The sequence below is a fragment of the Rhinolophus ferrumequinum genome, chromosome 6, assembly GCF_004115265.2.
Source record: "Rhinolophus ferrumequinum isolate MPI-CBG mRhiFer1 chromosome 6, mRhiFer1_v1.p, whole genome shotgun sequence".
Taxonomy (NCBI): Eukaryota; Metazoa; Chordata; class Mammalia; order Chiroptera; family Rhinolophidae; genus Rhinolophus; species Rhinolophus ferrumequinum.
The window spans coordinates 73,814,122-73,825,200 of NC_046289.1; the positions used below are offsets into that span (position 1 = coordinate 73,814,122).

At 54.5% G+C, this 11,079-nt stretch overlaps 2 protein-coding genes across 2 annotated transcripts; both read left to right on the forward strand.

Annotated features, from left to right (window-relative positions):
• The first annotated feature begins 1,980 nt into the window (after window positions 1-1,980).
• IL25 (interleukin 25) lies at window positions 1,981-6,523 on the forward strand. Its single transcript, XM_033109039.1, has 4 exons — window positions 1,981-2,067; window positions 3,266-3,439; window positions 3,636-3,880; window positions 5,787-6,523. The coding sequence occupies exons 2-4, from the start codon at window positions 3,431-3,433 to the stop codon at window positions 6,040-6,042; spliced, it is 510 nt and encodes a 169-aa protein (XP_032964930.1). The 5' UTR covers window positions 1,981-2,067; window positions 3,266-3,430; the 3' UTR covers window positions 6,043-6,523.
• Window positions 6,524-7,184: 661 nt separating this feature from the next.
• Window positions 7,185-9,911, forward strand: CMTM5 (CKLF like MARVEL transmembrane domain containing 5). Its single transcript, XM_033108696.1, has 5 exons — window positions 7,185-7,565; window positions 8,482-8,634; window positions 9,193-9,285; window positions 9,472-9,556; window positions 9,655-9,911. The coding sequence occupies exons 1-5, from the start codon at window positions 7,440-7,442 to the stop codon at window positions 9,666-9,668; spliced, it is 471 nt and encodes a 156-aa protein (XP_032964587.1). The 5' UTR covers window positions 7,185-7,439; the 3' UTR covers window positions 9,669-9,911.
• Window positions 9,912-11,079: the final 1,168 nt, after the last annotated feature.

The window sequence follows — 11,079 nt, forward strand, 5'->3', positions numbered from 1 at the left end:
CCAGTGTTGTCTCCCAAGCTAGACTGGGCTCTCTGTGTGTGAAGGCGTGCTCCTGAGCCTCAGCATTTTAGTAACTAAAGGTGACACTAAAAATCATTAGCAACCAGTATCATTCTCACCTACCAATCAGGACATGGGAGCTATGTTCTGGAGGCCCCTATCTGAGCAAGCCTTAGTTGCGGGATCACAGGGAGGTTGTGGCAGGGGTGCCCCAGGGCTTAGGATATCATCTACTGACCAGCAAGGGCAGACGTATTTCAACATTTTAACCCTCAGTGCCCCACCTCACATCACGTGAGTGCACATGAGTTTCAGTGAACTCCGCTGAATTCAGGAGCTGAGGTCTAGAGCAGCTAAGCTGGTTGGTGCTTTTGTGGCCATCCAGGTTAACCTCCCTCTGCCCCCCACCTCCAACACATGCACACTTCTACAAAGAAGGAGAAAGAACCCAGAGAGGGCCCAAGGTCACGAGCTGATCAAAGGCAGGGTCAGGACTTCAAGGTAGCAGGTGAGGATTTGAATGTCTTTCTGAGGAAGGGCAGGACAGCCATCGTCTAGCCTTCTGCAAACCCCAAGAGCATTTCTTGGCCAAGGGTGAGGATGTATGCCGTCACCTCTTCCCTTCCCTTTCCTGTCAGATGTGATCTCTCTTCCCAGGGGCACAAGGGTGGGACTCCCAGCAGGTCCCCTCTGGCTGCCAGGTCAGGCCTTGGCAGGTGAGGGCACATTGGGAGGCACCCTTGATGTTAGGTGCTGGGCAAACTTTCCTTTGGTCCCACCTCCAGCATTCTCCCCATTGCCACCCCCATCTCGCCACACCTCCAAGGATTCCCTGGAAGCTGAAGTGACTCAGGGATTCCAAAACTAGTCACCCAGGAGGAGAACCCTCTGGAAAATATTTCTCATGACAGGCAGTCACCCTAAGGAGTCCCACCGAGATGCTAGTGAGACATGTGCACAGGCTGAGCAAGCCAGAGCGGAGCGGGGGCGTGTGGCTCAGAGCACAGGTTCCGTCTGGCCTGAGCAGCACTGGGGGGCACTGTGCTTGGAGGGGCCCTCCCGCTGCCTGTCAGGGCTTTTCTCAGAGGAGGTCCTGGTACAGGCAAGGATCACTCCAGGGGCCTTTCCTGAAAGTCAATGTGGGTCCTTTGCAGCATCAGCAAGTAAAACAGGTAGCTAGGATCACTTCAGATCTTTCCAGCGCCCCCTCCTGGATGGGGGTGGGGTAGGGGCAAGATCAGGAGGTCTGTCTGGGCCAAGGTCAGGCTCAGGCTCTGATTAGTTTGGTCTAGACCCATAGGGATCTAGCTCTTCTGGAAGAGCACTGCCCCTCAAAGGCTTTCCTAGGGTTGGTGTTTGCTCAGGAACACCAAGAACCACACGGGGGGCCACGTGCCAGACCAAAGGCTGGGGAATAAGAAGTGGGAGCCGTGGGTCCCAGCCAACAGGAATGAATGCCTGAGTGGGCAGGAATGCCCTGTGGCCTCAGGCACGTTCAGTTGGGACCTGTCCCCGCCCAAGCCCAGGTGAGCAGGAAAGCACTTACTGTGAGACCCCTTCCCTTTGCCAGCCAGGGCTCAGTCAGCACCTCCATGCAAGGCGCTTAGATTTGGAGTTGGTTAGGGCTGGAGTGGAAAACCAGCGCTGTCCCTTCCTACTTATGTGAACTTGGGGAGGTTACTAAATTTCTTCGGGTCTCAGTTTCCTCATCTTAATATCAGCTAATAGGGATAATAGCTTCCACTTGTGGTTTTATCGAAAGGTTAAGATGAGCTGATGCACAGGAGCTGAGACCAGTGGAATGTGGAAGTGAGAGTGTCTGAACGCACAGAGCCAGAGAGTGGGGCAGTGGGAGCAGGGTGGTGGACTCCTGCCTCAGTGCTCTCCCTAAGTGCCCCTGCTCTCCCAGCCATCACTTGTTTCCCCTAAGCCCTGCCCCACCCCAGATCCAGGGTCCTCACCAGAGCACCTTCTCTCAGTCTTCTAGAATGTCCCCTGACCTCGTCATGCCTCTGCTTTGGACTGCTTTGCCTTAAAGCGTTTGAGGGATTCCTCCTTACTGTGCAGGTAAAGTTATTCCTGGTTCCCTTTGTTTAGTTCCGGAGTCCTTGGTTACCAGAGGAGTATTTTCTAAGGGAAAGCACATGCAAATCAGGAAACCTTATTCTAGAGACAATGTTAGTGTATGGTGTCTGTTGGGGGTGGAGGTGGGGGGTCGTGGTGTGGGTGTCGGCAAGAATGAAGAGAAAGTCCTGGAGGGAAGTAGGCTCTGGCCTGCTCCCAGAATGGTGCCCCTCAGGCGGGGTGGCTCCTGGCTGACCTGTGTCTTCGGGGTCAGGCCCAGCTTGAGCCACCGTGGAACACACATACCGCCCCCACACACCCAGCTGACAGTGGCCCATGCATCTGGGGACACTGAGGCTGGGTGGGTTCACCTCACGGCCTGAGAGCTTCAGCTACCCCTGCCATGACCTTGTCCCCACTGCCCTGTGAGTGGGGGTGAGGGGTAGACTGGTCCCTGGAACTAGGACCTCCTGTTGGGTCTTAGGTGAGGCTATTACCAGGCCCCTCCTCTGCCTGGCTTTACCTTCTCATTTATGCAACGGGAACAGTCACCCACAGCTCCTTCCATCAGACCTTGCACATTCAGTCAACAAACTAATGGGGTAGGGGCCTTCTTGGCAGTTCTGTGGAATTAGGGAAAGCCCAGAGGAAGTTAGAGAAAGGGCAGGGCTAGGAGTTTGAGTGGCCACTGGAGGGGGCCAGGGGAAGTTAGGGAGTGTGTAATGGACAATGGGGAGGAGTCATAGATGATGGGGGTCGTAGAAATTGGGGTCATTAAAGATGAGGAAGGCGTCAGAAAACAATAAGAGATAGAACAGGAGATAGGGCGGATATATTCACTAAGATGGGGGTGATCAGGAGTATTTCCAAGAAAAAAGGGAATGGTGGAGACAAGACCCTGGGTGGGAGCAGAAGAGATAATGGAGATGAGGCCTCCTGAAGAGAGGCCAGATGATGTTCCCTAACGTTGGGTACCAAGCCAAGCAGGGAACTCCCCATAATGCCAGTTCTCAGAGGCTCAGAGTAGAAGAATACTACTGCTTTGATCCCATGCCTAGATACATGCAAAGAACAAAGTTTACCCAATAGGCTTCCAGGCTTACAAACATGTTTATCACAACTTCCATGAGTACAGCATTTTAAGCAGCTTTTGGAAACACTGTCAGGTTTTCTTTTGTTTTGTTTTGTTTTTTAATCTCAGGTCACTCCCTTCAAAAGGTAGTGGAAATAAATTTGAATAAACAAAACAGGTTTGCTGAAAATAAAACCAGGACTCCTAAACTGCTCCAGCCAGCCTATTTCCACAGGGCCCTGCCTGTCAGCCTGTACAGCACCTCGGCTGGGAGAGCAGCATCTGGCATCCGGCATGTACCAGGTGAGTGGACAGAGGCTTGGCTGGGACATCGCTGAGCAGGAAAGGGGCAGAGATGTGGCTGGGGGTGAAGGGAGGCTGGGCTCCCAGGTTTGGGGCTGAGGGTCCGGTGGAGCTAGAAACCAGAGCTCAGGGAATGGCTGGGGGAGGGGCACCCAGACTAGACAGGAGCACTTCTCTCACTGTCCTTTTCCTACAGGTGGTTGCCTTCTTAGCAATAGTCATGGGAACCCACACCGTCAGTTTGCCGCTTCAGAAGGACTGCACCCACTGGCCCAGCTGCTGCCCCAACAAAATTCAGGACCCCACTGAGGAGTGGCTGAAGTGGAACACTGTGTTCATGCCTCCCCCAGAGACCGCTAGCCTCACCCATCACCCAGAATCCTGCAGGGCCAGCGAGGACGGATCCCTCAACAGCAGGTCCATCTCCCCCTGGAGATACGAGTGAGTCTGCTGTCCCCTCCCGAATGCTTGCGTGTGTGCCAGGCAGGGTGTGTGTAATGGGTCAAGAGAGTTCTACCCAGTTCCAGCCTATGATCTCAGAGAGGTCATAAAGGTTTGGGTGTTAGACAAGGCCTAGTTTGGGTCCTAGTTCTGACTCTTATTGGGCGGCCCTGGGCCAATTACTCAAGGGTTCAAGGCTCAGGTTATTTTTCATCTGTAAAATGAGATAATATTGCATAGGGTAACGTGCAGATCTTATGAAACAACTTAGCAAAATCGATTCTTAGTACATAAAATGTCTCTCCTTTTCTCCTCCTCTCCCTTCTCTTTCATTCCTACAACGGCCATGCTTTTCTAACTAGAATATCAGGGAATCATTGTATGATACAGGCATGAGCATCCCAATACGAAATGCTCTGCCCTGGGTTATAAATCTTCCAGGATAATGAAACCCTCAACTCAGGAAGCAGCTGGGTGGTGGCGGGAGACCCAAGCTCCCTGCTTTGGATCATGAAGAGTCTTAGTGTCTCGCTCAGTGTGCCACACAAATACTATAATTCTCGATTTGTGCCATGACGTGAAAAATATTAAGAAGCACTGAAATAGGGGTAATGAAGCAAAATACTAAAAAATTAGGACTTTAGGGTCCCAAACATCTTTCTCCTTCTGTCTTGTCCTCATGGGGTGTCTGTTCCCCCTCTCCGTAAGTCTGGTTCTGGCTTAGCCTTGGCTTTGGGGATGGATGGAGAAGTTCAGTGAGTAGGGAGAGGGTCAGCTCTGATTGAGACTAGATCCAGGGTAGAGACTTCAGGTCACCATGTTTTGAAGTGGTCTCAGGAGCTGGTCAGGTCCTGGGCTAAATGTGAAGGGTGAGAACCCCTTTGGGGAGGCTAGGTGCCAGATGGCTGACTCAGCGGGGGTCCAGGCCTTCATTGGGAGGCTGTGAAGTCCTGATAACCACTCAACTGGTCTTCCCCAAAATGGGTTCTTTGTAACAGTCATCCCACAAGCTACTACTCAGAAAAAAGTGATAAGATTAAGTAAGTGTGGGAAAAGCTGCTCCAGCCCCGACCCCTTTAACGTGCTCAGCACATTAAAGTCTGCAAGAAATCCACAGAAAAGAAACCATTAAAATCATTTGGCCACCGACCCCTCTCTTGCAGGGTACTTATTGGGGAATCCACTTTGTGATATGCTGTGCTAGCTGAGTCCCAGCTGGCAGGGCTTCTCTGCGTGGAGAATGGTCTTACAACCTAGCAGCTGTTTCCTGCTAGATTTCTGGAGTCCCAGACCTTTGGAACACCTACTTTTCAAGTCTTTTTTTGGCCATGAGATCCTTTCAGAATAACTAAATACGTCTCACTGGGTAATCTTAGATGTGCTTATAATATATGCACAGACGGTGTCTGGAAGACATGCAGGCAGTGGTTGGCAGTGGCGCCCTCTGGGGAGTGGGACTGGTGGGGAGGCGGAATGTTAGTCTTCATTTTATACTTTTTTTATGTAAGAGCAGTTTTTACATTTATAATAATAATTAAGAAAAACCCTAAAAATGTAATAACAATTATAAAGAGAAACCTTATACCAGAGGCCAGTGTATATCAGATGGAAATGGAGCTGGTCTGGCGGAGACTGAGGCAAGAGCTTGCTCACCTTCCCCTGCCTCCCTAAGGGTTTCAGGACCAGTTGGAAAGCCACCGTTCCATCCCGACCCTCACAGGTGACTTGTTCAAAGTCACCCGGCAAGTGGGTGCCAGAGCTAGGGCAAGAAGCCAGGACTCCTGACCACACCATTTCCTTCCTCTGGCATTTCCACCCACCCTGGGCACTCCCTCCTTCTGGCCCAGCCCGTCTGCCCAGCCAGCCTCCCCTTCCAGGGCCTGACTAACATGTGCCACCCCCACAGGTTGGACAGGGACTTGAACCGGCTCCCCCAGGACCTGTACCACGCCCGCTGCCTGTGTCCACACTGTGTCAGCCTACACACAGGCTCCCACATGGACCCCCGGGGCAATTCAGAGCTGCTCTACCACAACCAGACCGTCTTCTACCGGCGACCGTGCCCTGGAGAACAGGGCACCCAAGGTGGCTACTGCCTAGAACGCAGGCTCTACCGCGTCTCCTTGGCTTGTGTGTGTGTGCGGCCCCGTGTGATGGCCTAGTCATGCTGCCCGTGGCTGGTCCCCTGTCAGAACACTGGAGCTGGGTGTACAACTAATTACCTGCCTCACTGAACCGGACGCCGAGGGCTCAGCCCCTCCAAAGCAGCACCCGGAGCAGCAGGACTGTGGGACAGGATGGGGCCTTTGCGGGGGTCTGCACTTTGCACTTTTTGGAGTGGACAGAAAATGCAGGGTAAAGTGAAGGGAGCAGCAGTTGCTTGTGGCCGATGGAAGCTGGTGTGCTGGCACTTCCTCTCAGAAACGTCTTCAAAGCTCTGCCCATTGTTGGAGGCCACCACTCTGCCTCTTCCTTTCCTCCCAGCCCCAGCTGACCTGGTGCAGCATAGGCACTTTCTTGACATTTTACCCCTTGCCAACAGAGAGCCCCTCATTCCATTTCTTTGTTCATTCATTCATTCATTCATTCATTCATTCATCAAACAGTCAGTGAGCATCTACTTTGCACACATCCTGGTGTAGTTCCGAGTCTTCTGACATGGGTCACTCTGAGGAAGAGGCTGTCATTGAGCATGGAGAAACTGATCCAAATAAATGATCTGTATTCTAAAGTGGCCTAATTTGTCTTTGGCATCCTGGTGCCTGAACATCCCTGTGGTCCCCAGCCTGGTCCTTTCTCTGCCCCACAGGCAGCCCTCTCCCTCAGCCTTCCAGAGCTTCCACTGTGGCCTCTTAGCCTTCCCCTTCTCTGGCTCCCTGGCCCAGCCCTGAACACCAGGGTGGGGGTCAGGCCACCCTTCTGGTGTGCTGGAGAGACAGAGGCCCATTGAGGCACTGCAGAAGGCACACAGCACCCCCTTGTCCCCCAACAATCTGCCTTTGTCCTCCGTCTTGGCTGCTACAGCTGGATCCTGGGGGAGCTGCCCTGCCAGCTCCAGCTCCCACCCTCCCTAAAAGGAAAAAGGAGAAAGAATGGGCCAAGGAAGAGGGTTAAGGTTAGAGGAAGGGGCACAAACGTCTCCAGGCTTAGGTTCTTGGGGGCTCCTACTCCAGCCCGTTTCTTGGCTCCCCTCCCGTTTCTTGGCTCCCCTCCCGTCTCCTCCCGGTCTCCATGGACCTCCTCCTTACCCCCTCCTCCCTTCTCCAAGTAAGGGGAGGGTTGGCCACTCCTCCCCAGCCCCTCCCCTCTTCTCCCCTCCCCATGTGCCTCCTGGGGGCCGGTGCAGGCACCAGCAGGGCTACTCTGGGCAGCTGGGCAGGCCTCCCCTGGTGGCCGCCTTCTCCTAGGACCCCACAGCAGGCCTGAACGCTTCACTTTCAGGTTTCTTGCAGTACCTTCTTTCTCCGATCTGCTTCCCCATCCTGCCACATTTTGGTCTTCCTGTTTCCCTTCCTGGGCTGGTGGCAGTGAGGGGTTGTACCCAGTGAGTCCCGAGGAGATGCTCAGTGCTCTGGATCGCCGGGACCGGCCCCCTGAAGAGGGGGCAGCTGCGGGGCTCCAGGGCTTCGCTGTGGACAAGACCTTCCTCTCCTCCCTCAAAGGCATCCTGCTGGAAACTGAGCTGGTAACAGCAGCCACCCCAACCTGGCATCTCCGTGTCTCCTAGCCCTGGCCCCCCTGCCCCGCCCCCCACCCCCCTTCCCAGGCTTTCTGGACACCCCTCCTACCCCCAGCTGCCCCTCCCTCATCTCCCTGCCTTCCTGCTGCATCTGGAGGCAGTTACAGCAGGTTTCAGTGGCGACAGGAAGGACTGAAGTTAGACAGGACAGCTTTCTGGGGCATTGAGGGAGTGCAAGGCACAGGGATGGGACAAGAGTGACTCCAGCCTGTCTTCCCTAGCTCTAAGATGACCACTTCTTGGCATGTCCAAGAAGTCTAACTATTAAAAAGAGCAGACTTCCTGCAGCCCCGCTGTATCTGTTGTCTGTTCTCAGGAAAGGCTCTTCCCCTAGTCACTTAACAAGGCAAGTCTTCTGCACATATGCTACCTTCCAGTGTTAGAGCTGAAAGGACCACCCCAGAATCCACCATGGGACATCTGTCTTCTAAACCTTGTCTTTTGCCATGGAGCCGCAGGCTCTGGGGTTTGTTAGATGAATGGCATCCTGGAGCGGGGGAAAAAATGGTGGGCTACGGTGTGCCTCCGGGGGTGCAGGCTGCTGCAGAGGCTGCATTTACATTGTGCGCTGTGCCACAGCAGGACACCAAACTGCTCGGGCTGCTGGGATGCTGGGGCAGGAGGCAGCTGGTCATCCCCAAATTAAAAGACTCAAACCTTCCTGGGCTGGCAGAGGTGGGAGGCTGAAACTGCCCTCCATGGGCAAACGCCCTGGAACGTGGCTCCTGCTGACAGGAATGGGGAGATTTCCAAAGATATGTGTGTGGGGGGGTGGTCCTGGGGAGCTCCCCAGGAGGGGAAGGCCAGGGCCAGGCCATGCCTGGGTCCCCTTTCTGGTGAGTCCACATACTCGGTCCTGCAGGCCCTGGCCTTCATCATCTTCATCTGCTTCACGGCCTCCATCTCCGCCTACATGGCTGCGGCGCTGCTTGAGTTCTTCATTACACTCGCCTTCCTCTTCCTCTACGCCACCCAGTACTACCAGCGCTTCGATCGGCTGAATTGGCCCTGTTTGGTGAGGGACCCTGCCTCCCCCACCCCATTCTGGTCCCTTTCTTCTCCTCTGAACTCAGGGTATTCCTTTCCTCTCCCAGCCTCTCTCTTTTTCCTGGGTCAGTTGGGGTCTGGCCCCCAACCCCAGCTGGGCTTTGCCCCAAGCTGTGCCCTGCACTCAAAAACTGCTTTGTCCCACACTGATTCACAGCTGCTGGGTCACGACAACAGGGGTACACATCCTTTAGACCTGTTCTCCCACTCACCCAAGGTCTCGCCCCAGCCCCAGCCGCAGCCGCAGCAGTGGCCCTCGGCCTCAGCTGCTGAGACTGGGTCAACCCCACCCCCAGGCCCCTGGCCTCCTGTCCTGGTCGTCCTGCATTCACCTGCATCCCTCCCCTGGACAGAGCATGAGCTCCCTCCTTCCCTCTTTCTCTCTAAGTGATTTATATAATAGTGTCCAGGGGTATCTCCATGCAGGGATTCAGGGCCGGAGGGCCAAGTGCCAACTAGCCTGGAACACTTCAGGGGGATGCCCCTGCCCTCTGACTTCCCTTTGACCCTACACCCTGACCCCCAGGACTTCCTTCGTTGTGTCAGCGCCATCATCATCTTCCTGGTGGTCTCCATTGCGGCCGTGACCTCCCGAGATGGAGCTGCCATTGCTGCTTTTGTGAGTCCAGACCCCTAGAGCTTTCCAGCTCCCAAGGTCCTCTGGCTGGTGGCCACCCACTTCCTGTGCCTCCGCCCAAGCCCAAGTCAGTGTGTGGGGCTCTGGCTAACCCCCTGCCTGTACACCTATCTCCGCTTTCCCAACACCGATGGCCTTTGTGGTGCCATCCCCACTCTTGCTCCACAGGTTTTTGGCATCATCTTGGTTTCTGTCTTTGCCTACGATGCCTTCAAGATCTACCGGACTGAGATGGTGCCCAGGGCTACGCAGGGTGAGTGCCTGTGCTCTGGGAGGGGAGACGCTCTTCTGGCCGCCGCTCCCGCTGCCCCAGCCTGACATTCCCTTCCCTGCCTGGCTCCATCTTCACAGGGGACCAGCAGTGACCCCAGGGCTACAGCCAGACAAAGGGGACAGTGGAGACACATCTCTCTTGGATTCACTAGTCCCCCGGCGCACCATCTCCCACCCTGGTCTACAGAGATGGAGCCTGTCCTGAGAAATCATGGAGACGTGTCTGTGGGCTTGGTGCTCTGAGACCTGGCTCTTGACGAAGCTGAGCTGGGGAGGAATATTTTGGAGGGAGGAAGGGCGGGAAGAAGCTGGCTGTTCTCAAATTAAAAGATTCAAATCCTACTGGTCAGACTTTTTCTTCCCCAGAAATGAGGAATCCAAGGAGTATTCACAGAAATGTTTCCTTGAGCAGGTAGGTCACGGTTCCTTCTCTGAGACCAGCTCTGAGCATTGAGGAAGTGGGGATAGACATCCTTCAGCTCAAAATGTCCACGCCACAGCTCTCTGGGTGCAAGGCTACTTTGTGGTGTGACTGATGGCTAGGCACCTGGAGTTCTGTGTCTGAGAAGGCACAGCCTGCGGATGTGAGCAGGTACCCACCTGCCACTCTTACCCACACAGGTTTGTTAGTGGGTTTGCGGTGAGGTGCTTGCCTGGGGCTTGTATAGCGCTCCCCCTTGTGGTATGGGGAGGACGTGGCTTGCAGGCAGCAGGGGAAAGGTCAACCTGTGGCATCAGATGAGGGCAGAGGTTCCCAAAAGGCAGGCACTGGAAGAGCCCTTAAATATCAGCTGGTCCAATGCACTCATTCCACATAAGAGAAAACAGGCCCAGTTAGAAGAAGTGACATTCTTATTTGTGACAGAGCTGGAACTAGAACCCAGTGTTCCTAATACCTCAAACAGTGTTCTACGTACTGTACAGAGCCCCCTCATAGCTCAGAAAAAAAGGCCCAGCCTCAGCTCGAGCTCCCTCCACCAGGAGGTCTACCTTTCCAGCTCACCAGCACTCACCAAACATTTCCTGAACAACTCCTGTTGTGTTCAGACCCTGGGCTGGGCCCCAGGGATTCAGAGGTGGTAGGCGGGGCCCCTCCTTGAGGTCTCACAGGCTAGTGAAGGACAGTCATGATTCCGCACAATGAATGCTCTGGGAGCACTCAGCTCAGGGGGAATTTGGAGCAGGTACTGCCACAGCCCAGAATTAGCCTTGCCTGGCCCATGACAGGCTGCCCTGACCAGCCCTACAGAGCCCAGCTTAGCCAAGCTGACTTGCGATCCCTTCTCTCTAATGCTTGTTTGCTCCAGTCCTGAAATGCCTCCTTTTTCTGGGGTACTAATTCCAGTTGTAGGCCCCAGACCCCGAGCCCTGATGGAAACCTGGAACTCTGGTAGAGGTGTTTTGCTCCCCTTGATGAGAGCCACGAATCTCTCTTGGTCTGAGTTCTCCTGCCTCCTGCTTCCTGTTCTCCTAGCTTCATGTCCTAGCTCCTCACCAGAGGTG